At 35.0% G+C, this 25,238-nt stretch overlaps 3 protein-coding genes across 8 annotated transcripts; 2 read left to right on the forward strand and 1 right to left on the reverse strand.

Annotated features, from left to right (window-relative positions):
* Positions 1-1,449: 1,449 nt before the first annotated feature.
* LOC116024810 (structural maintenance of chromosomes protein 1) lies at positions 1,450-14,888 on the forward strand. Of its 2 annotated transcripts, none has more exons than XM_031265810.1 (18): positions 1,450-2,107; positions 2,577-2,813; positions 3,997-4,230; positions 5,116-5,354; positions 6,548-6,814; positions 6,972-7,242; positions 7,437-7,561; positions 7,980-8,089; positions 8,185-8,255; positions 8,947-9,114; positions 9,833-9,922; positions 10,011-10,219; positions 11,126-11,295; positions 12,221-12,330; positions 12,488-12,870; positions 13,419-13,670; positions 14,231-14,458; positions 14,549-14,888. In XM_031265810.1, the coding sequence occupies exons 1-18, from the start codon at positions 1,670-1,672 to the stop codon at positions 14,595-14,597; spliced, it is 3,651 nt and encodes a 1,216-aa protein (XP_031121670.1). In that variant the 5' UTR covers positions 1,450-1,669; the 3' UTR covers positions 14,598-14,888. The 2 variants fall into 2 exon arrangements, with proteins under 2 accessions (XP_031121670.1, XP_031121669.1); XM_031265809.1 differs by having other exon boundaries at positions 1,451-2,107; positions 8,185-8,292; positions 8,975-9,114.
* A 3,812-nt stretch (positions 14,889-18,700) lies between these two features.
* LOC116024587 lies at positions 18,701-20,824 on the forward strand. 3 transcript variants are annotated; one of them, XM_031265510.1, is made up of 3 exons: positions 18,701-18,940; positions 19,023-19,381; positions 20,346-20,824. In XM_031265510.1, exons 1-2 carry the CDS (start codon positions 18,801-18,803, stop codon positions 19,345-19,347), a joined length of 465 nt encoding a protein of 154 aa, XP_031121370.1. In that variant the 5' UTR covers positions 18,701-18,800; the 3' UTR covers positions 19,348-19,381; positions 20,346-20,824. The 3 variants fall into 3 exon arrangements, with proteins under 3 accessions (XP_031121370.1, XP_031121369.1, XP_031121368.1); XM_031265509.1 differs by having other exon boundaries at positions 20,249-20,589; XM_031265508.1 differs by lacking the exon at positions 20,346-20,824 and having other exon boundaries at positions 19,023-19,633.
* On the reverse strand, positions 20,446-23,849 carry LOC116024586 (pre-mRNA-splicing factor SLU7-like). 3 transcript variants are annotated; one of them, XM_031265505.1, is made up of 8 exons: positions 23,734-23,843; positions 23,334-23,497; positions 22,883-22,995; positions 22,376-22,807; positions 22,050-22,185; positions 21,674-21,973; positions 20,874-21,093; positions 20,446-20,781 (listed from the first exon to the last, which is right to left on the reverse strand). In XM_031265505.1, the coding sequence occupies exons 1-8, from the start codon at positions 23,747-23,749 to the stop codon at positions 20,507-20,509; spliced, it is 1,656 nt and encodes a 551-aa protein (XP_031121365.1). In that variant the 5' UTR covers positions 23,750-23,843; the 3' UTR covers positions 20,446-20,506. The 3 variants fall into 3 exon arrangements, with proteins under 3 accessions (XP_031121365.1, XP_031121366.1, XP_031121367.1); XM_031265506.1 differs by lacking the exon at positions 22,883-22,995 and having other exon boundaries at positions 23,734-23,849; XM_031265507.1 differs by lacking the exon at positions 23,734-23,843 and having other exon boundaries at positions 22,879-22,995; positions 23,334-23,470.
* Between the last annotated feature and the right edge of the window lie 1,389 nt (positions 23,850-25,238).

Raw genomic sequence — 25,238 nt, forward strand, 5'->3', positions numbered from 1 at the left:
TTGCTGATTTCAAATGCCCAGTCCTTTTTTCTTTAGGATTTGTATGAGAATTATGCTTTACTCAATTGGACTAGTAGAAAATATATACTCCTTAACAACATAAAATGAAAAGTAGAATTTACTGTTTACTTTCTTTTTCCAAATTTACTTGGAAAACTAGGACCTTTGGGCTTCCACCACAATCAAGCTTCAAGCCTTCAAAATCCCACCTAGTCACTGGTCAGTGGTCACTTGTGTATGTATTTCTCCAAATCTCACCAACTCACGGAGTACCACCTAGACCTCTAGAAGAGTTGAATCAAATAGTGAGAGTAGAGAGTATGGGTGTGCATTCAGTTAACCGAACCGAATTAACCAAAAAATTTAAAATTTTAACCGTTAATCGAACCGATTTTTTTTTGAAAATCGAACTGAGTTGTTTATTATTGAATTAACCAAATTGATGTTTTTTTCGATTAACCGATTAACCAAATTTTTTTGTAGCTAAATTTTAAATCCTACCTTGTGGTCTAGTGGCATCCGGTTTATATAGGTTCCGACCTGGTCATTCTCCCCAAACTTCAGTTGAGCTGTTGATACGTACACCCATGTTCACTCCGAGAGGTACAGGAGTTGTGGGAATTGAACCCGTCACTTTGTGGGAATTGAACCCGAGTTATCCCAGAATTCCTCCCCACAAAGAAAGCTCAGTTGCCACTTGAGCTACCCCATTGGGTTATATTTCATATTATATTGAAAATATAGTTGGTATTTTGAGTAATATTTATGCTATGATTAATATTATTAAAGTAAGAATTTTAGATATGAAATCAAACTTATATTTTATATTACTGTAATATATAATGTCTATTACCATTAAAAAATACAAGAAAATATATTATATATGCACGTGAATGGTAATAATAATGGAAAAAAACAAAAATTATAACGGTAGAGATATTTTTTCTCTAAAAAAAAATTATATATATACTTTTTGAAAAAACCAAGGGAGAAAATGCATTAATCAAGAATATGCAAAATACAACTAGGAGGGTAAGACTCTCAAATACCATAAACATAGGAACAACTAGTTACCCGTGGAGTTACCTGATTCGTTGACCTAGTACAATTCTTATAACATAATAATGTGTATAAAAAATTAACAGAAAAATTGACATACATAAAAGATATAATTGAATTGAGACGTATTATATTTTTAGATTAGAAATTTTCATATTATTATTTAATCGCGAATGATATATATAAAACAATTTTATGATAAAAAAATAATATAGTAAATAATAATGAGATTGTGTTTGATTTATTTTAATTATATTTTGTAACAACGTTTCCTTTTATGCACATAGAAGAAACATAAAAATAACTTTTTCAATTACCATAATACGGCTTAGGCGCTTGGCCTACACGGCGCTATCCTTAAAAATTGAGCACTACCATATAAGTGATAAGTCCGTATTTCCCTCTCTGCGCTTCGAACTCGAAGATGGTAGCTACTTCCCTCTCAGTCCTAAATTTTCTCCCAAATATCTACCCGCCAAAACCCTTGTACGATTTCGAGCCCTAATTTCCAATTTTACCAATCAAATTTCCACTCTCAATCTCCATTTTTCCTAAACTTCACACTTCTCTGACGGCCTAGGGTTTCTACGTTCAGTTCCCCGACCGCAAGATGCCGTCTCAACCATCCCCCGGCAAAATCCACCGGTTGGAGCTCGAGAATTTCAAATCCTACAAGGGATTCCAAACAATTGGCCCGTTTTACGACTTCACGGCCATCATTGGCCCCAATGGCGCCGGAAAGTCAAACCTCATGGACGCCATCAGCTTCGTCCTTGGCGTCCGCACTGGCCAACTCCGTGGCGCGCAGTTGAGAGATCTTATTTACGCATTTGATGATCGTGAGAAGGAGCAGAGGGGCAGGAAAGCTTTTGTCAGGATGGTCTATCAGTTGGCCAGTGGTACTGAAATTCAGTTTACTCGCAGTATCACTAGTGCGGGTGGCAGCGAGTACCGGATTGATGGAAGGGTGGTCAACTGGGACGAATACAATGCCAAGTTGAAGTCCCTTGATATTCTTGTTAAAGCACGGAACTTTCTTGTGTTTCAGGTTGTTTTGCGCATTACCAATCATATACCAATATCTTCGCTTTTGAAATTTTCTACTTATCATTATTCATTTTTACTTGGAACTCATTATACACCTGTATTTCATTTTTGGCAATTGAGCTTTTTTGCCTTCACCTTGGTCATGAAGTTGGAAGACATAAGGTACATAAGGATTGTGGTACTAGTTCCTTAGAGTATAATCCAGAGAGGGTCTTGTAATACTGTGGAGGGTTGTGAAATAACTGTATGGTTGAGGAGTAAGGGTGAAAAACTTTGAATCTGTATGTTCAGATGGAAACAAAGAATAAATTAAAATTTTAAAGAAAATTAAAATTTCCTTGAATTAGTGATTGAGATATTTATTCTGCAGCCTAATATTAAAATCCAAGGTTTTCTTGCTTTTGGTTGAATGTAACAAGATGGGATTTCTGTGAACCTGTGTGTGCTTGATTAACTATTATGTTATACAGGGTGATGTGGAGTCAATTGCATCTAAAAATCCTAGAGAGCTTACAGCTTTGCTTGAGCAAATATCTGGGTCTGAGGAATTCAAGAGAAGATATGATGAATTAGAAGAGGAAAAAGCTAGAGCTGAAGAAAAGAAGGCACTTGCTTATCAGAGGAAGAAAACAGTAAATATGGAGCGGAAACAGAAGAAGGAACAGAAGGAAGAGGCAGAAAGACATCTTCGCTTACAAAGGGAGCTGGTATGGCTTCAGAGTTTTATTAACACGTTTTGCATGCAGACTTCTTGATCTTTTATCAGAGGAAAAAGCATCATAGTTGTGCTTTGCTACTGGTTATGCTGTTTGATTGCTAACTGCTTCTCCTAACATAAGTTTGAATGTTTGGTTAGTGTTTATAATGAGAGATTTAACAAATTATTTTGGCATCAATTCATCAAATACAATTTATTTGGGAGCAAATACCAATTTTGGTCCCACGAGTATTAGCAAAATGACAATTTTAGTCCACATGTTTAATTACTACAAACTTTCATCCACTTCTATTGTTTTAGTACCAATTTTCATCCACAACTATTGATTTAGTGCCAGAATTCATCACACTAGTCACCCCTTTGTTTAAGACATGCCGGAATCTAAAATATTTAGGGGTATTTTTGTCCTTTTCAACTTAAATCCCAATTTGAGTATGAATAATTGAATAAAGGGATTTAAGCCCTAAGATTGATTCCAATTCGCAATTCTCCTCCTCATCCTACCTTAATTTGAGGAGGAGAACTGCGAATTGAGATCAATCTTAGAGCTTAAATCCCTTAATTCATGCTCAAATTGGGATCTTAATTTGAAAAGGATGAAAATACCCTTAATAATTTCATATTTCGGCACTTCTTAAACGAAGAAGTGACCGGAGTGATGAATTTTGGCACTGAAACAATAGTTGTGGATGAAAATTGGTACTAAAACAATAGTCGTGGATGAAAATTGGTAGGAATTAAACATGTGGGACCAAAACTATCATTTTGCTAATACTCGTGGGACCAAAATTGGTATTTGCTCATTTGTTTGGTTATCTATTAAAAATATGCTAACATTTTGGTGGTTATTTACGGAAGAATTTTTAATTTTTGCTCATGGCTACCTGTAAAGCACAGTTGTATGCTTTGTCCAAGAGTTGGCTTTGAAGTGTTGTACTTGTCAAGTTTCAAATATAAGCTTTAGGTCATTATTCAACAGCTGTGCATCGTAGATTTTGTATAGTGGTTTTTTTTTTTTTTTTTTAGAATTAGTTACTATTCAACTTTGCATGGACTCAAAAGTGTCTAATCTGCAAAGCATGAAGGTCGGGCCTATACATGTTTAGTCCTGTTCTCTGCCTTAATATCCCTTGCCCCATGCTGTTAATCTCTGCCATTCCTCTCTTTTGCAGAAAAATTTGAAGCAAGAGCACTTTCTATGGCAATTATTCAATATAGAAAATGATATTACTAAGGTCTCTACAGACCTCGAAGCTGAAGAAATAAGAATAAGGGAAATTGTTGATGAACTAGAAAAGTATGAAAATGAAGCAAGAGAAAAGAAAAAAGAACTAAGTGGATACATGAGAGAAGTGGCATTGTATGAGAGGAAGATTGCAGACAAAAAGAGTAAACTTGACAAGAGTGTATGATTACCTAATCTTCCTTTTCTCTTTTCTGCATTTTGATTTATATGCTCTTGTACTTGAAGCTTGATTTAAATCTTTGCTCTGCATATCTAATTTGAGGCCATACCTCTGTAGTGTATGCACACTCCAGTCTCCACTCTTCAATTACTAAATCAAGTGAAGGGTGAATGCCTAATGCTTTTGTAAAGTCTTGCACTAGTACTTTAATACATGGATGTGAATTATTTTAAATTTCTGCTATTTGGAACTTTTTAGAATTTTGATAGATGATGCATCGACCTCACTAAGGGCGTGTTTGGTTCAAATATTGGAATCGGGATGGTAATGGGAATTAAATACTTGGTAATGGTAATGGGGTTAAGTAGGAGGAGTTACTTTGTTTGGTAGTAAATAGGAATTGGAATCAAAATAAATAAATAATTAATTAAAATAATAATAAATAAAAATATAAAAATATATAATACATATATATACACATAAATATATGTATGTGTGTGTGTATATATATTAAAATTCCATATTTAATGCATGGACAATGACCTTATTTATTTATTTCATTTTTATTTCTCCCTTATTTTTGATTCCATTGTTCAAAAGTAGAGGAGCAAAAGGGTATTGGATTTTGTAATTACTAAAGGATTTGAATCCAATAGTAGGATAACAAAAGTAGGCAAACAAACATGGTAATGGGTATCAAAACCCATAGTAAGGTGCACAAGTCCCCAACCAAACACCACCTAAGTCACTATGCAACTTTTAAGTTGTTATTTTTGCATGGCATGTTTTAAAATATTTTTAATCGCCAGGTTTCTGTGTTATCAATCTTGTTGTAAAATAATGAAGTTTAACACTAATAATTCTTTTAACTTTTTATTTGTATAGCAACCAGAAGTTGTAAAAAAGAAGGAAGAAGCATCTCGCATTAATTCTAAAATTAAAAGCACCAGTAAAGAGCTAGAAAAGAGACAGGGAGAAAAGAAAAAGCATGCTGCTGAGGTTCAGAAACTTGAGAGAGACCTTCTAGATATCACTGAGCAACTGAATGAATTGCGTAAAAAAAGTCACGATGCAGGTGGGAAACTTCAATTGGCTGACAGTCAGCTGGAGACATATCATCAAATGTGAGTCCTGATTTTTTTGCTATATTATCATGCATGTATCAGCATTTTTTTTAGTCAGAATGCATGATGCCATAATGTGAAAAATGCCACTTCAAAATTTATCTTTTGCTTACAAGGATAATATCTAGTTAAAGATGCATTATGGGAATCTTTCATCTGGTTAAAATTTCAACTGGACCAGAATTGGAAAAGATTTTAAGGAATGCACCTTTCCATCAAATTCTACAGTAGTGTTAATTAAATATGATAAAAGGCTTTGTTGTCAAGAGGCACAACTATATCAGTGTTTTAATAAGGGACTGGTAGTTTACACTTATTCTCTACTAAATTTCTAATTTCAAAATGTTCTTCTACTGATCTGAAGGCATTTATTTATGCCACTAAGAGTAAGTTAATGATCTATTAAAAGACATCGCGTAGACTTGTATAACTGTAGTTTTTAAAATAAAGCTCATCTAATTTAACTCATAATATGTTGACTAGATAAGTGTCGCTTTGACGGTTTTCATTTCATTTATGACTTCTAGAAAATGGGTTAGTATCACAAAGATTGAGTTCAGTATAGAAGCCGCCACCCCCCCCCCCCCCACACACACACACACAAGAAAGATGCACTTCAAGTGATATTTTCAAGTTTTGGTATCATGTTTTAAAGTTGTATTGTTTAAACAAAAATCATTAAACTTAGAATATATATTAATGATTTTGAATTCCCTCTTATTTTCAATTCACATGCTTTATGTATTGTATTTCTACTGCTTTTGACTGTGGAATGGAGTTCAAAATCCAAAAAGTAGTGCTTTTGCTTTACTGCCTAATGGAGTCATGTTAAAATTTTGTTCTGTTTTATTTATATTCATTTATTGTAATGTCCATATTTATTTTCAATCCTCTTACCTCTTGTTTCATCTGAAAGAATCTAATATTATGATTATGACCATCCTTGTTTTAAATTTGAAAATAATCAAAATATACCTTTGTCATATCTCGCCACTATTGGTGGCTTTTGATTCCCTGTAGGACTGTCAATTTTGAAACTTGTAGAAGTTACCATTTTGCATATAATGATGTAACTTTATAAATCCCTTTAGAGTCTTAGGCTTTTTTTTTTGTTAGGTATAATGAGTGCATCACATATAGGCGGATCTTGTATTAGGATATAAAAATCCATAGGTTTTTTCTTTTTTTTTCAGCAAGGAGGAAGCTGGCATGAGAACTGCAAAACTAAGGGATGAAAAGGACATCTTAGATAGGAAACAAAATGCTGATATTGAGGCTCAAAAGAATTTGGTAGAAAATCTTCAACAGTTGGAAAATCGGAAGCAAGAGCTGGAGTCTCAGGAGAAACAAATGCGAAGTAGATTGAAAAAAATGATTGAGGAAGTCAAACAACACAAAGAAGAACTAACACTAGCAATTAAGGAACAGCGTGAGATGAGAGATAAACATGCAGATTCCAGGTCACTCATCTCAATTTTCCAACGGTTATTATTTTCTTTAGATAGTACAATGGCTCTAGCTGCTTATTGATTTCATAATCTCTATTCATAAAAAAAATGACTTGTGTACTATATATCCTCCTTATTTGTTAAATGTGATCTTTCTTTTGTGGTGAAGACGCAAATATGAAATGTTGAAGGCGAAAATTGATGATGTAGAAAATCAACTACGTGAGCTGAAGGCTGACCGACATGAAAGTGAGAGAGATACGAAAATTTCTCAAGCAGTTGATAATTTGAAGCAACTCTTTCCTGGTGTTCATGGTCGCATGATTGATCTCTGTAAGCCTATACAAACAAGATATAATCTTGCTTTAACTGTTGCTATGGGCAGATTTATGGATGCTATAGTTGTTGAAGATGAACACACAGGCAAAGAATGTATCAAGGTATGGGCAGTAACCATACTTTCCTAGCAATCCTTTGCATGAATGCTTTGTGCCTGGACTCACATAGTCACATGGTGGAAATCATCTAGAATAACTTCATTTACTAGGAAGGTGGTACATGTTACTGTTGAGTAACTGTCTTATGTAAATGATTAATTCTGTTAAATTTATGGTGTCTACTTTCCTGCCTACAGTATTTAAAGGATCAAAAGCTTCCTCCCCAGACATTTATTCCGCTTCAATCTGTACGTGTAAAACCAGTAATGGAGAGGCTACGTGCATTAAATGGAACTGCTAAACTGGTGTTTGATGTAATCCAGTATCCTCTTGCTCTAGAATTCTTTTTATATGCTAGGATTTATACCTTTATATACATTCTTTTTGTTTCTGTGTTTATACCATCCAGTTACTTCTCACTGTTATGTGCCTTTGCTTTGTTATTTGACTATCCATCACACTCAAGATCTCTTAGTCTCAGTGAATTTGGTAAAGTCATGCTCGTTTTATTTAGTTATGGCAATAGTATAAAAATTTGTGCATGATGCCCTGAGCCCCTGACCAAGTTCTCTAGTTTTATTACATGAGACAGGTAGGAGTCTCTATATGTAGATTGTAGGATTCTCTATATCTTTTTTGTTTGATTCATTGTAAAACATATATCTGTTCTATCCTTCCCTATAAAATATAAAATCAAAATCCAAACAGATGCTATGAGGTTATGTGCTTAACAGTACCAGATTTGATCCAACATTGGAGAGGGCAATAGTATTTGCCGTTGGTAATACCTTAGTTTGTGATACACTTGATGAGGCCAAGCGTCTTAGCTGGAGCGGAGATAGATTTAAAGGTAAAATCTTAAATGCATTTGTTTTTTGGGTAATGAGCCTTTTATTCCTACTACCATAAATCCATTTATACTAATATCTTGCATTGTGCTTGTAGTTGTGACTATTGATGGGATTTTGTTGACAAAATCGGGTACAATGACTGGTGGTACAAGCTCTAGTATTGAAGTACGCTCTCATAAATGGGATGACAAAAAAGTTGATGGTATGTGCAATGGAGTTAGGGGTGTCAAAGTGGGTTGAGGCCTGTGACTGGCCCTAACCTGCCCCACTGTGGGATGGGTTAGGGTTGAAAATTTTTGGCCCGTGAGGAAGCGGGCCTCACAGGCTCAACCTGTGGGCTGGCTAATATTTAAAAAAATGATTTTTTTAATAGAATGTTATAACTCATTATTAGATTCAAATATTTATAACATATTCATTCTTTTTAAAATCTTATTATACATTATTGTTCATTGTATTGTATATAATATAAATATAAATTAACACTTTCGTATAAAAAAATTAGTACAAATTTATGATTATAATTAAAACATCATTATCCATCAAATTATAGTATGTATAAATTAAAATTTATATGAATTTTCCTTTTTTTTTATTATATTAAAATATAGTATGTAATATAATATAAGTATTTTTTTAAAGTTTATTATTATTATTATTATTATTAAATTTAAATTCTAAGTTAGCCTGTGGGCTGGCCTGTGAGGCCTACCAACCCGCATGGGGCGGGTTAGTGCCAAAGAAGTTTGGGCTGCAGGGTTCGTGAGTTGGCCTGCCAAATTTCTAGCCCGCTGCTGGGCGGGCAGGCCCGCATTGACACCCCTAAATGGAGTGTATCTAAATACCTTTGCTTTAGTTGCAAAATGTTTTAATTTTGGCCTCAGGACTGAAGAAGAAAAAGGAAGCACTTGAATCGCAGTTGGAGGATCTTGGTTCAATTAGAGAGATGAATCTCAAGGAGTCGGAACTATCTGGCAAAATCACTGGGCTTGAAAGGAAAATTCACTATACAGAAATTGAACAGGTTAATGGAGTAAATTGCGCCACATTTCTAATTTCCATGAATCTTCTCATACTATGCATTTGGTGAAGAGAAATGTGCTGCTAGATATTGGTTTAATTGTAAATTAACATTGCCAAGTGCTTCTAATTCATCGCACTTTGACCAGCCTAGTATTAAATACTCCATTTGTCCCATTTTGTTGTATTTAGTGCTTTAGGTTGATTGGACTAAAAAGTTTTAATACTCTTAAGCTCAACTTTTGAAATTAAAAATTAGATATTATGAACTATACATTATGCATCACTTATTTTAAGAATCACAATTCAGAGTTTTAAAGAAATATGTTTTAAAAAATTGGTCAAAAATTAGATTATGTTGACTCTTGAGAAATGAAACTAGGCAATCTTTTTGGAATACAGGAGTAATAGATAAAGTTTAGGGTTGTTGGTTAGTTTCCTTGCTGTCACCAACTTTATTTAGTTTGTAGTCCATGTTGATATTTAGTTCAGACTTCAAATGTAGAATTGAATTTAATATAGCTTAGACAAGTGATTCGGTTCTTTTATTAGTATGTTGGACTTTTTTGTTGGATGAGAGATTGAAGATCAAAGTTTTCACTCTGGATATTTTCAGTCCTCAAATCTGTTGATGATTAAATCAGTTGTAACTCTTCATATATGGTTAATCTCTTCCTAGAAAATATTTTTTTCCCTACTAGTTATGACTATTTTTTTTGCAGAAAAGTATTGCTGATAAACTTACAAACTTGAATCGTGAAAGGGAAACCATTGAAAATGAGATTGATCGCATGAAGCCTGAACTTAAAAAGGTCTGTAGTGCTCTTTTTCTTCGTCTCTTTAGGAGCATGATCATGTGGCAGCTATTATACTACACAACTCGCTCTTGGTTTTCTGCAGTTGGAAAACGCCATCAGTGAAAGGACTAGAGAGATCCTGTCTCGAGAGAGGAGGATCAATGACATTGTTGATCGCATTTATAAGAGATTCAGCGAGTCTGTTGGGGTGAACAATATTCGTGAGTATGAAGAAAACCAGCTCAAAGCTGTAGAGCAGATGGCTGAAGAAAGGCTTAGCCTGCACAATCAGCAATCAAAGATTAAATATCAGTATGTTTTTTGCCTGAGTTTTATATGTTATGGTGATGCTAGCCTTAATCTTCTATTTGTGATCATCCTTGATTTAGTTGAACTCTGTACTTTCTGATTAGTACCACAAGTAAAATATCAGAGGAGAGAGGAGATTGCTGCTATAAGCAGTCCAGGAAGCTTTTATGACCTCTGCTATAAGGATTGGTTTACATACTTAATTGATGTACACATTACTATATAACCAAAAAACACATCTCTACTTGACCTAAGCAAAGGCTCCAATTCCTTGATTGCTTTATATTTTTATGGATATGCACAACCTTGCATAGTGTCTTAGCCTTCTGCTCATCTATTTTTTCTACATGTTCTATGTACTTTTGGGTTGTACCCTGCATTGGTGTAGACTATTAAACATTATACTGTAACCATAAAACTTGGCATAACTACCCACAAATTGGCAGAATTATTCTGTTGACTTAGTTCATGAGTCCATCTATGCAGTTGAGGTTCAAACAGGGATAGTCAAGAGTGTAATAATTGTCCCCCTTGAGACATAGAATAATAGAATAATAGATCCCCACGCAACTTGTTTGTGGCCATTGATTTGTTGCACTGCTGATCATTCATGCATGAGAAGTTCAAAGATGTGCAGCAATGTTGTGTAAACTAAGTTTTAACTTCACATTAAGGATTGTTTTCGTGGTCATGCTATTGATTTAAGAGGTATTACTTTGCTTAATGATTAAGTGTTTAACCAGTTATATTGCAGTTTGTCGTCTCTCTCTCTCTCTCTCTCTTTTCATGCAAAATCTGTGGGAATGGGGGATAGTTTTAACCTATCATCTTAAGAACACTTGGAGAGTTTGCAGCTTTGACATACTGATTTCTTACTGTAATGCTTATTAATAATATATCAATTCCCAGATTGGAGTATGAGCAGAAGCGGGACATGGATTCAAGGATTACCAAATTGGGTGCAACACTTATCAAGTTAAAGAATGATTTGTCAGAGGTTGAGGAGAGTGAGAAGGAACTGAAATCAACAATAGAAATGGCAATTAAGGAAATTAAGCATTACAAAGAAGAAGTAACAGGTATGTAAATCAACTTTAGAATTATTTTCACTTTTGGTCCCATGACTAATACGTCACTTCTACGTTTGATCCTCAAGTATTACTTTTGCCACATTTGGTGCACTGTTGGTAGAAACCAGTCAGAATTCATCACATTTCTAGTTCAGAACCATAACAGCTTGAACACTTTGACACTTCTGGGGAGAAACTATATGGTTTTGAATTGGAAACATGATGTAAATATGTAATTGGGTTTTCTATTAGAGATTTGGTTAGAAAGACCAAACGTGGGTTATGTGGCAAAAATAATGCTTGGGGACCAAGTTTGATGGCAACCTAAGAGTCATGAGCTAAAAATGGAAACAATTCATGAACTTATTTATGTTGCTCTGAGCAAGGTTCTTCTAGTTATATCTTAGGCTTTGGCTATTGAGATCTTACATATATGCATGTAAAAACAATTGACATTGAAGATATATAATGTACACAAATGCAAGCAGGTGTGCTTCTGATGTACTATGAATAAGAGTAGGAGATTGATGCTAAAAATACTCCCTACAGATCATTCACAGTTACTTTAGCTATTTTCTTAGTTAATTTGACCAAATTTCACTTTACGTTTTGATATTGGTAAATTCAATTTTTGAAAACTAACATAATTATATTATGATACTACAAAACTAACAAAAGTACTATTTGTCTATTTGACTTTGCTCAAAAGTTAAATCTAAGTCAACATAAATGGTACATGAGTGAAATTCCTCCTTACTAAATACTCCATACTGGCAGTTTTCTAGAATGACAAAATGATTGAGGAGCATAGATTCAAGCAATGGATGTAAAATGTTTTTTTCTGTTTATACTAATTTTTTTTCCTGAACTGTTATAATAATTTTAATTCAATAATCTTAATCATAAAAGGATTTATAAGTCCTTTTTTGTGTAGCGTGGAAATCCAAATCAGAAGATTGTGAAAAGGATATACAGGAATTGCAGAAAGAGATATCTGCTAAAACAACAACCATTAGCAAACTTAAGCGTCAAATAAATTCAAAGGTTGGTGTTATTAGTTGACTGTCTTGCAAATTTTCATGCATAAACTAACAGATGCAGATGCATTGAAGATTCAACAATCATGTTTTTCTGGCTTGAAGCTACAGATGGAAAAGGGGTAAAAAGATAATACTAATACATTCTTCCTGGGGGATTACAGGAGGCACAGATTGAACAGTTGAAATCAGGGAAGCAAGAGATATTGGAGAAGTGTGAATTAGAGCATATTAGCATTCCGACTATCTCTGATCCAATGGATAGCGATGAGACAACTCCTGGTCCTGTTTTTGATTTCAGTAAACTCAGTAGAGCTTGTCGGGAGAGTAATGGACCATCTGATAGAAGGGGGAAACTCGAAGAAGAATTTTCAAAGAAAATATCTACACTAATGTCAGATATTGAAAGAACTGCTCCGAATCTGAAGGCCCTTGATCAATATGAGGCTCTGCGGCAGAAAGAAGATGCTGTTACTAAGGAATTTGAAGATGCAAAGAATGAAGAGAAGAAAGTAACTGATGAGTACAACAGAGTGAAGGAGACAAGGTATGTTTCTTCATCTCCACTGTTCTTCAAAATGTTCTGATGCATTTTTACATTAAACTTTGCTACTTTATTAACTTCTCACCAACTTTGCTTTCCCATCTTGGTGCAGAATAGTAAATGGGCTGTAGAGTTGCCCATCTCTGGGGGTGGAATATGAAAATATCTGTGTAGTTTTGTATGGTATAAAGGTGGTCTAATTGGGAATCCTTAATGAGGCTGGGGCCTCCCACTTCACGGAAAAGTAATCTGTTTCAACTCTTTCAATTAGAAAGAGAGTACTTGGCACCATCTTTCTGGCAGGGTATCAATGTGTCACCTAGGCGGATGAAATTGAGATTGTCTTATTTCAATGCTAAAATTCAATTTTTTATCAATAGTGTGTGTTTTCTAATGATACCAAACACACTATTGAAATTTAGTCATGAGATAAAAATTTGAAATTGCGATTATTTTCCAATAGTGTGTGTTTGGTATCAACTGTTGTCCTATTTCTGTATTTCAATCTGTTTGAATATTGTAAATACCGAGTCTTTGACTCTCATTGTCAGGTATGAATTGTTTATGAAGGCTTTCAATCATATATCTGGCAATATAGACAAAATTTACAAACAACTCACAAAGAGCAGCACACACCCCCTTGGAGGCACAGCATATCTCAACTTGGATAATGAAGATGAACCATACTTACATGGCATTAAGTACACTGCAATGCCACCGACAAAGCGCTATCGTGAAATGGAACATCTATCTGGTGGAGAGAAAACTGTAGCTGCACTTGCATTGCTCTTTGCTATCCACAGGTATGCTTCTCCTGACATGGAGTTCCTTGTGTCGTTAAAAAATGACCTACTCTGAGTGAAATGTTGGGGTTCTATCTTTTTTACAAGCCAATCTGAGTATTCATCGGTTTATTTTAATTTTATATATATATATATATAGTAGAGTTCAGGTGTGGCCGCGTCTTAACGTGCGGTTAGTGCACAACACAAATATGTACCATTAGGTACTCGACACCGAAAAATACACCACTAGGTATGCAAATATACACCACACAGTGTTCAGAAATGCACAATTAGGGGCAGGGGAGTTATGGGGTATTATGTTGGGTGTGTTGTGTGTTTTTTGGTGTTTTTGTGTATTTTCATTGTTGTGCATTTTTTAATATTGAGTGGTGTATATTTGTATACATAGTGGTGTATACTATGTAGATTTGAGCAGATTTCTATATATATATATATATATATACCTTGTTTGAAATTATTTCTCACATCCAAGTTGCAATGGGAGTTATGTTATCTATGCTTTGATCTACATGTTGTCTAAACTGTAGTTTGATGTGTTTCTGCTGTGGAATTTTCAGTTTTAGGCCTTCACCATTCTTCATATTGGACGAAGTGGATGCTGCATTGGATAATTTAAATGTTGCCAAGGTTGCGGGATTTATTAGATCAAAATCATGTGGGGGAGCCCGGCTTAATGTGGACACCGAGGAAGGGTGTGGGTTTCAAAGTATTGTCATATCTCTCAAGGATAGCTTTTATGACAAGGCTGAAGCTCTGGTCGGTGTGTATAGAGATTCTGATAGAAGGTGAGGTTCTCTCGAATCTCTACTAGTTTCATTTCATTCTTTAACAAAATATACATACATGCTCAGTGATCTATTTTTCCTTCGCCCCAGTTGCTCAAGGACGCTGACATTCGATTTGACCAAGTACCGTGAATCATGAGCACATTTTATCAGTTCTGACGAGCCATGCTCGGCATGGTGTATATACTAGCAGGGTTATTTGTGAGATAAGGAGAACTAGGAATAGAGGTCAGTGGTAGTAGTAATATCATTTAATGTCAGTAGTGTGCCAAATTAAGTACTTGTTTATTGTGTTTGGGCGTGATACTAATTACTAAATATTTGGTTCATCTCAGACTCAGAAGGATATTGAAACTAATGCTGTATTATATTATTAATATAATGGGATTTGGATAAAAATGCATGTTGGATCTCGGAATTTATAAGGGTATAGTAATTCGCTTCTACTGCACAATTTTAATGTTCAAAAATTTATCATTTCAGTGCTGTGACTGAAAATGTCAAATAGTGCTTGTTAACCTTTTCGTCTACAGTGGTTAAAATTTTGATAATTTTTAATCTCTAATTTCAAATTTTGTTTTGTTTTGTTTTTTTGTTTGGGGTGAAATCATTCAAATATGAAGTTACTTCCGCAAAAGTTGGGACTTGGGAGAGAACTTTTTGAGAGTACTCTGCCATTTTACTTCAATAGCCAACTTGTATAACTAAGAGCATCCTTATCAGTTGGAGTTCTTTCACAGTTTTTTATGGATCCACAATTTTCTATTCTATATTTTAATTATTTCTTTAATTATTTGAACTATAAATTTATAATTATAAAAATTAATTAAAATAAACATACTTAAATTTAATTAAAATGATAATTATTAACATTTAAATTAATTTACATTGTTGCTCTACTTATTTTAATCATTTTAATTTTAATTGTAATTAAATCATTCAAAATTTAATTCAAAAATATATATTATATAATTAAAATTTGTGATAAATTTATAATATAAATAATAAAACAATAAAAAAACAAACAAATTAAATGTTTTGTCAAAAAAAGATTGCAGTGTGCGCCTGTGTCCCAACTCTCGCAATGTTCATTAATTTAAAAAAATAAAAAATAAAAACAAAGAGATTGAGAATGGCCGCCAGCTGGCAGCCACTCTCAATCTTCCAAGCGGGCGCGTGGGAAGCACGCGCCCGCTAGGGCAGCAGTGCGCGCCACTGCTGCTCTCTTTGTTGTTGTTTTTTTTTTTTTTTAAATTTATTTCTGACATTATCTTGGCATTTGCAAGAAGAACCAAGCATGAAATAACTCCTTTCTACATCAGTTTCAAAATCATGAAGTAGTTATTTCTCTGCTATGAACCCGAAAAAAACTATTGATAGAAATACTCTAATTGGTCAATTTGTATAACTCTCCTTCCCCCTTCACCGTTGCAAAATGGAAAATGATTTCCCCAAAAAAAGGAAGTCATTTTTTTTAAAATATTACGGAGTAGCTATTTTTCATTGACCAATCCATTAATTTTCATTGACTTTAAATTTTTATTAAAAACGCGGAAAATGATATCTAGAAATTATTTTTCAAGTTTTTAAACACGTAAAAAAAAAAAATACCAGCTTAATCTACTTTAGGAGGAGGCTAAACGAGCCCAACCATGACAGGTTAAACTCATTTTATCATTTCTAAATTTTGATATACTCGTGTCATTTTTTCATGCATCCTTGGATGACGAGAGTGTCCGTGCGCTAGTTACTATTTCCCTATGCTTTGCAAGCGCACCAGGTCAATCCGAAACCTTTTTTTCTTTACACCTTTGCCCTTTATAAATTTTCACCTTAGCCCCTTTTTTAAATTTGCATCCCCTCTCATGTTTAAATTCTACCAGCTTTGGTCCCACGACTATGATTTTAGTACCAATTTTCATTCATGATTATTATTTTCGTGCTAAAATTCATCGCGTTGGTCACCCATCCGTTTAAAACGTTCAAAAACCTAAAATTGTTAAGGGTATTTTCGTCATTTTCAACTTAATATCTCAATTTGAGTATGAATAAATGGATTTAAGTCCTAAGATCGATCAAAATTCATAGTTTTCCTCCTCATTTTACATTCATTTGAGGAGGAGAACTGTGAATTTTGATCGATCTTAGGGCTTGAATCTCTTTATTCATTCTCAAATTGTGATATTGAGTTGAAAATGACGAAAATATCATTAAAAATTTTAGATTTCGCCACATTTTAAACAGATGGTGACCGGCGCGATGAATTTTGACACTAAAACAGTAGCTTTGAGACCAAAATTAGTAAAAATTAAACATGTAGATCAAAATTTTCACTTTACTAATAGTCGTGGGATCAAAATATGGTATTTGCTCACTAATATAACAGTAAAAAAGTGAGAAAATTGTAAGGCGAGGTAAAAATAACCTAACCAGGTGAAGATTGACAACTTTGATGACATATAGTATCTCAAATGGATCGGAATTGGTATGTAATAACTGTACATATTTTCTAAGAGTTTTTTACACTTTTGGTCCAGCGAGTATTGTGTTACTAATAATTTTGATTCACAACTTTCAAAACTTGCATAACTGATCCACGAGTATCAATTTCTTAGTGCAAATGGTTCTTCTGATGAAATTTCCGTCAAATTTTCACCAGTAAAGGAGACATTTATTTCTAATTAGTTTCTTTTTTCATACTATTAACTTTATTATTAGTGTATAAAATTTATATTTTTAGAAATTACATTAAAAATATTATTAAATACAATAAATCAAAGTTACAAATAAATTTAAAATATTAAAGAAAAGAAACAAAAAAATTATGTGATCAATGAATAATAAATAGGGACAAGGGTCAAATAGGCCTCTAAACTTTACACTAAAAGTCAATTAGGCACCTAAACTTTTAAAAAGGTCAATTAAATCCTTTAAAATGTCAAATTGAGTCAATTAAGTCCAATAACCGGTAAATAACAGGTCATTTCAGTTTCGGCGACATATTCCGGTGGCCGGCAACATATTCCGGCGACTGCCGAACCGTCGCCAGTCGCCATCTCCGGAATAAGGCGACCAAAAGGTTGGCTTCTCGGCGGAGAAGGGAGAAGGCGACATTTCCGTCGCCTTCTCCTCTCGTCGCCTTCTCCGGGAGAAGGAGACGAGATCCGTCGCCTTCTCCTGCGAGAAGGCGACCTTTTGGTCACCCTTCCGCCGGAGATGGCGACCGGCGATGGTATGGCCGTCACCGGTAACCGGAATATGCTGACGGTTATCTAAATCTATCATTAGAAAAATGACCTGTTATTACAGGTTATTTACCGATTATTGGGCTTAATTAACTTAATTTGACATGTTAAATAGTTTAATTGATATTTTAAAATTTAAATACCTAATTGACTTTTGATGTAAAGTTTAAGACCTATTTGACTCTTTTCCCTAATAAATATGATAGGTAAAATAAGAAAGAAATGAATATTTTGCTTTAAAATTGTAGTAACACTCCTCCTTGGGAGTGATGTCATGTGAGCTTGTCGGTTTGTCCCCACTTATGCGTACTTGCTTTCAAAGTCAACAAAGATAGATTCGTCCCTGATTCATTAAAATATGAGAAATATTTCGTCCACAAACAATAATAAATAAAGTATTTTCATGTGAACCCTAAAAGTTGTTTATATCAAGAGTTTGTATATAAAATTAAAATTTGAAATTATATTCAGTAGAACTCTCATATGTGTGTATATATATAGACTATAGAGAAGGCTGAGAAGCTCATTGATAAAAATAATTCAAGATTTTGTCCACTATATCTAAACTTTTAATACTCTCAAAAAAAAAAAAATCTAAACTTTTAAAATTTGGATGAAAAAAATTAAAAGTTCTATTACTTGTATTTTCAAATCTTATTTTTTTTAATTTTACTTCCGGACTCTAATATGATAGACACATTTTTTCTAGGTATTTTTCAAAAATTTATACCTAATGTATTTTTTGTCCCTAAATTATAGAGTAATTGTAGAATTCGTTCATAAGTGTTGTTTATATTCACCTTTTGTCGCTAAATTATTATTAATGTTGAACTTTTCGTTCATTTACTAATAAAAATTTTCAATTTTAATATAACTCAGGAACGAAAAGTAAGCAAGACAAGCAAATGATAACTTAGGATAGAATTCTACAATTACCTAGAGACGAAAAATACAATTTTTAAGTTAAAAGAGTTTTGAATTTGCATCAATTACGAGGGCGACCGAATCAGCCCAAACATTACAAGGATTTATGCATACATTCTGAGAATGGAGGCTTAATTTAGCAGCTCCGATCGAAGCGGAGGATTTGTGCCGCCATGAATAACTTGCTCCTCCTCCTACTACTACTTGTCGCTTTCCTCTACTGCTCCGGAGCTGGAGCAGCTACGCCTACGGCAAAGCAGCAGCGACGACCGGGATTTCTCTTCACTCGTAACAGAGGAAGATGCACTCCCCAGTAAGATCTTCCTTTCCTTTCGCATCTCTTATCTCATGAATGCAATTAAGTGTTTATGTGGGAGTATGATTATTATTATTAGGTATTGGAGCAGTCGGAGGGAGGCGTGGCCGAGGATGGTGCCGGAGATGTCGACGGTGTCGAAGGTGTTCGGATCCAGGGCGTACGAACGGTACAGATACGATCTGACGCTGCTGGAGGCGGCGTCCAGGAACGACGACGGCGACGACGTGTTCGCTAGCCTGGTGAAGGAATCCACGGCGGCGCTGCTAAATTCGTACGCTAGGAAGCCCTATCCCTTCACTGCCTGGGAGGTTAAGACTCGCCTAATTCAAGCTTTGGTTTCTAAAGATGCCGCAGCTAAACAGGCTCAGAGCTTCGCCAATGCCAATCAGGCTTGCAACTGATCACTCTGCCCATTTCCATTGGAATTAAACTACTGTACGTGTGTTCAGTTTCACTCCTAATCTGTATTTATTTGCTTTTCACTGAATCGATCTCAGCCAGCCCAAAATGTGAAACAATTTTTCACTTCACACTCAAGTAGGGTTTCACAACACAAATGTGCTTCTTATTTCTCAAACACCATTTTCCCCAAATTTCATGGGGAATTCTAGAATTCTGCACTAATTACAAGGCGTTTGGTTGGTAGTAATCTTAGTACAATTCCAATGAAATTCTTTAGCATTTGCATTGTTTGGTTGAGGAGAAAAGGAATTGGAATTCATAGCCAGCAGGAAAAGGAAAATTGAGTTAAATGACAAAATTGCCCTTGATTATTATATTATTATTATTATATAAGGGCATTATAGTCTTTACAATCCGTTTGATTGACATTAATTGCATTTCAATTACAACGCAATTCTTTGGCATTTTCAATTACAATGTTTAGTTGGAGCAGTTCCCTCCATATGTTGAATTAGAATTCATACACCATGAAAATTCCAATTTAGTGGAAGCTAGAAAAGGAAAAAACAGGAAAATTACTATATTGCCCTTTATTATTATTATTATTATTATACAAGGACATTTTAATCTTTATATCAATTCCTCCCTCGCTATCAACCAAACAATGTAATTTGAATTCCTATTTTATTCTCACCTTATTTTTTTCATAATTTACAATTCCTTCCCCTTAATTCCTTTATTCTAACCAAACACCCTAATTATTCCTCCAATGGATTCCAATTCAGCAGTAGTTGGAAAAGTAAAATTGAGAAAAATGACAAAATTGCCCTAATTATATTATTATTATTACTACTAAGAACATTTTAGTTTTTATATCACCTATATCCTTTCAATTTTCAGTAACGCCTTCTTAGATGCGGGGACTTTGCCAACTATGCATACTCAGTGCAGAAATTCCTTGATTGGATCGTCGTGATGGATCTTCTTCATCTTGTAGGCCTCCATTTCTTCTGGTGTCACCTGCAGGGGCAAAAGTAGTTTGTACAAGCCTAGCCTTGAGGGTGTTGGTGAGAAGAAGAATGAATACAGTGGCATACTTCATCATTATACTTCACATTATATTTCCGTTTTCTTTCATCCTTCTCCTCTCTTCTCCTTTCATCCTCCTGCTTGTTCAAAATAACATACACCACCTGAGAACCTAATTAGCTTGCTTGATGTGAAAAGGTCATTGAGAGAAATCATATTGTGCAGGGAGTGTGGTTGTGAAATGTGAAACTTCAGACATGCTAACAAAGCGTAAAGCGAAAGGAGAATGAGAAATCTTTCCTCTTTAAGAGCTTCAGTCACTTTACTCTGGTCCAGAACCAAATCTTCTGGTACATCACTTCCCCAGGTAGCAAGCCTCTTTTCCTTGGTTGGTTTATAGGCATCTGGATTTACGAGTTCCGACCATCAAAGTTCATGGAAGCAAAATAGACACAACATGAGTTTGCTGAGACGACAGTAGAATGTTATTACTCACCACCCTCAGTAGCTTCTTTGCGGGCAATATTGGCCCTCATAAGATCTGCCGCAGCTTCAGCTGCTTCAATTCCAGCAGCGCCAGTACAATAACTACTTCGTATTGTCTGCTTGCAACACTTATAACCCCACTGATGGTCCTTCCACCAGGAGCCCCAAATACTAGTGTGGTTGTTTATGTAAACATCTTCTTCATATTTACTTTTTGGAAGTGACATCTCCTGCACACAATAATGTTACTGAGTTAGACCCTAAAGAAAAAAAGATACCATCAAGGTTCTTCCTTCCTTTCCTATTAGTATCAGCACTTCATCCTTCACATTATGTATTTATAATATGATAAACACACACCAAAATCCTTGGAGTGACTCCCGTCTCACGGATCCTTATATGTGAGACGGGTCAGGTCAATATAAAAATATAATACTAATGAATAATAAATTATTTGTTATTTATAAGGGAAATTGTAATACTTTTGAAGAAAAATGTATTACTTTTAAATTAAAATGTGAAAGTATTACATTTTCATCAAAAGTATTTTATCACTTTCCCTTATAAGTAAGGCCGCCGTAAGAGACACTTTATTCTTAATTAGTACGGAGTATTACATTTTCATTTTGACTTGACCCGCCTCACGGACAAGGATCAATGTGACGGTCTCACACAAGTTTTTGCCAAATCCTTGACACAAAGAAGGTGGTGTAGTATTGCTTAGGAGAGTTAGATTCCATAATATGCAATTAAGGTAAAATGCATAGTACTTTCAATCAAGAATTCATAAATTGTCAATTCAAATATCACCTGTCCTTTTACAATCCTGCCAGCACGATCATACTCAACTTCTCTCTCACTTTGACCAAGTAAAAGTTCTCTAGGGAGTGCCTCATCATTAGCTGCATTACCATATTTCTCCATGATGGTCTCCTTGGTTTTGGACTTGAGTTTTTCCTTGTTGATTTTATAGTTTTTATGAAGCAATTCTGCTTGAGAGGGAGCTGCTTGCATATGGATATCATGACCCTTCTCAAATGATTCCCAAGCATGGATGTTGAGTTGCTTGAACTCTAATGCTTGGCCACTTAGTCTATTTTGGTTATCCCCCTATAACAGAGCCGAAACACAAGTAAATTTTTGGACACTCAACAAAAAATAACCAACCAGTAAGCCTCAATCTTACTGCATAGAACTTCTCGTTTGGATCCATATCTGGAAGGGGATCTTCACGCATGGACCTGGTTTTGGGGTCATAGTAGGCTGAATTGACGTCGAGATTAAGAAGGTACTTGGCTGTGTCTTCTCGGATACGCAAATTCCTAACCATAGAAATAGAAAACAGAATTGTAATGTTCAACACTTAGCAGAGCAGATATCAAACTCTAGATTATCACAGAAATCAGAAGCTGCATTTACAACAAAAGAATCCCCACCAACATTACCAATAACGCATAAAGAAATCAAAATAGAAATATCTTTCCCGGGCCAGAGAGATGAATTAAGACTAACCTAACAGTCCCGGTGCTACCACCACCAGTAGTTCGCACGCGCTTCTCAACCTTTGCGAAATCCATTTGGTTACTCTCATCAACCTTGGCTTCATCTACCTTCAGAGCATCTTCCAAATCTTCATCATCATCATCGTCATCATCACTGGCATCACCTTCCTTATTTTGGTTATTATTGTTTTTCTCCTCCAACTTCTTAAGCTGCTGTTCCTTGAGATACTTCTTTCTCGCTTCATCTCTTGCTTCGTATCTTTCAACGACATGGACATAAGAAGCAGCATCATAACCATTCCAACGGTCCCTTTTACCATCATAATCCAGCTCAAACTGCTCTATCTTCTCATCCGGTGCAATGCTCTTTCCCGTCCATTTTGCTCCCAATTTGCGAGGCCTTTCCATGCATGACTTTGCATTATGTGTCATTGCTCCACAACTGGGAAAAAAACAATTATGAGAAGACGACGAATTTTCATAGATAGGAAGTGGTTGGCAGGAGTGTCTGACCTACTTTTCACAAGCACCTTTTCTATATTTGTCAGCCTGATAAATCTTGGCACCTCGGTCATACCACGACTTGGTATAATTAGGATCTGATTTCCATTTCCTTTGATGTTTCAAACTCTAAGAACCGTTCAAACATACAGAAGTTACAATCACTCTATAAAACAAGAACATGCATGCTCAGGTAACCCCAGCCAAGATAGTTAATAATACAAACTTGTAACCACAAGATCACGAGTTCAAATCTCAGTATCCTAGGCTGGTTTATCTCCTTGGGTCTTTTGCCGGGAAGCTATGGACAATCTAGATTGGTTTACCTCTTTGTAGTCAAACAGGATTTACCCATGCACACCACCGAGTAGTGGCGGAGGGTTTCCATCGTCACCTAAAATAACTTGCATGATCCAAACACAATTAAAGGAATAACAAAAGGCACTCTAACCATTAAGGAAACATACCGGTCTCTCAGCATTGAGATACCAAGGAGCAGAGGACATATATTGAGGAATATGAGGGTTAATCTCCTTTCCATCCTCATCGACCTCAGCGGGAGCAAGCCCGGCCTTTCGAGCCTCCTCCAATTCCAACTGTTTCCGATGATCCTCCCTAGATTTGAAAGCCACTGCATTTGCCAATACTTAAACAAATTATTGATCGAAGACATATTCCAAAAGTGAAATGCAATTAGAAACCCTGGAGGGTAGCATAAAATCAATCTGAAAACCATAAAATAATCATATGGAGATTCAATTGATCGAAATTTTAAATAGAATGGTTAATATTACGCCCACAAAATAACAAAAACTAAATCCATTAAGGGAACGAAGAAATTTTTGGCGCAAGTGTAGAATGAAATACCTGACGCAGTTGCCATGATAAGAGAGTTATTGATGCAAATCCGAATAGAGACGAAGCTCAGCCGTTGTCGATAGGATCGATCGTCAGAGATCTCCGAGAGAGAGAATGGGGAAACGTTGCCAACGGTAACGAAATAGAGCTTGGCTATGAAATTGGCCTACTTCAATATATTATCCTTCCAAAATAAAAGAAGCAAAATCTCTCGAGCTAAGAGTCCACACTCCGATCCCACTATAGAGGAGTCATTTTAATATAATTGTTATACCAGGAATCATGATTCATATTGCATTATAAACTTAATACAAACATTTTGTATCATCAGTTAACAATTTTTGTACATATAAACAAATACTCCGTAACTTATAATTGCTTATACATAATATGATAACTATAGGTACAAAAACTCTCAACTGCAGGAATGGTTGCAGTAGGCGCTAGGCACTAGTCGGGCGGTAGACTAGCGCTTAGGGTCTAAGCGGTCTAGGCGGCGACCTATAGAAACAAAAAATTAATTCATGTGTGTGGGTGTATGTCATATATTATATATATTATATATATATCTCTTACTTCTCTTACTTATATAAATAAATAAATTTAATTATATATAAATATAATAATAAAATTAACAAGGCCGATTCGCTTGAGTTAACTCAGCTAACTTTGCCGAGTTAACTCGGTCAAATTCGGCCCAGTCGGCCGAGTTAGGCGCTAGGCGGCCTTCTAGGCGACCGGCCATATAGGCGGACGCTTAGGGAGCAATTCGCCTCGGTCTAGGAGCGCCTAGCGCCTAGACAGAGATTTTTGCAACAGTGACTGCAGGTACAGAATGTGTCAACTACAAATACAGAATCTGCAGGTTATTTTTAAACCATGGTCTACAATGTAAGGTAGACCCCGGTCCATGGTATAATTTGCCACTTTCATATATTATACAAACCATAAGTGATATTGACAAAATTATACTGTGGACAAAGTTGATTTTACATGGTGGATCCTATCCAAAATAACGTTGTTTTTATACCCGTGTCAATTAGTACATCATGTTTAATAACGTTACCTTATATTATATTCATAATATTTCTTGTATATGTTTATACATCTAAACATTAATATATATATAAACACTAACATTAATGTTCATCATATGTATTTTCAATCACTATATAGTAGACTCATAATATTCATTCTATATCTTCATAAAGAAAAAACTTAATGTACATTTTTTTTTGAGTACTACTGACTCTGTTACAATGTAGTATCTGTTCATAGCTACTTTCTCAACCTAATGAAGCACAACGAGTCAACAGTTGCCTCCACTGAGGCTCGAACCCACTCCCATCATCCATGTGAGAGTGTTAATCGGGACACCGGATGCCACTTCATAAAAATTAAATTACACAATAGAAATATCATGTTTGATAATGAATTATGTTTATAATATTTGTTCTATATGCCTTAATGTACATAAATACTAAACTACATGTACATCATATATATTTTCATTC

Source organism: Ipomoea triloba, chromosome 7 (genome assembly GCF_003576645.1).
Source record: "Ipomoea triloba cultivar NCNSP0323 chromosome 7, ASM357664v1".
In the NCBI taxonomy this organism is placed as follows: domain Eukaryota; kingdom Viridiplantae; phylum Streptophyta; class Magnoliopsida; order Solanales; family Convolvulaceae; genus Ipomoea; species Ipomoea triloba.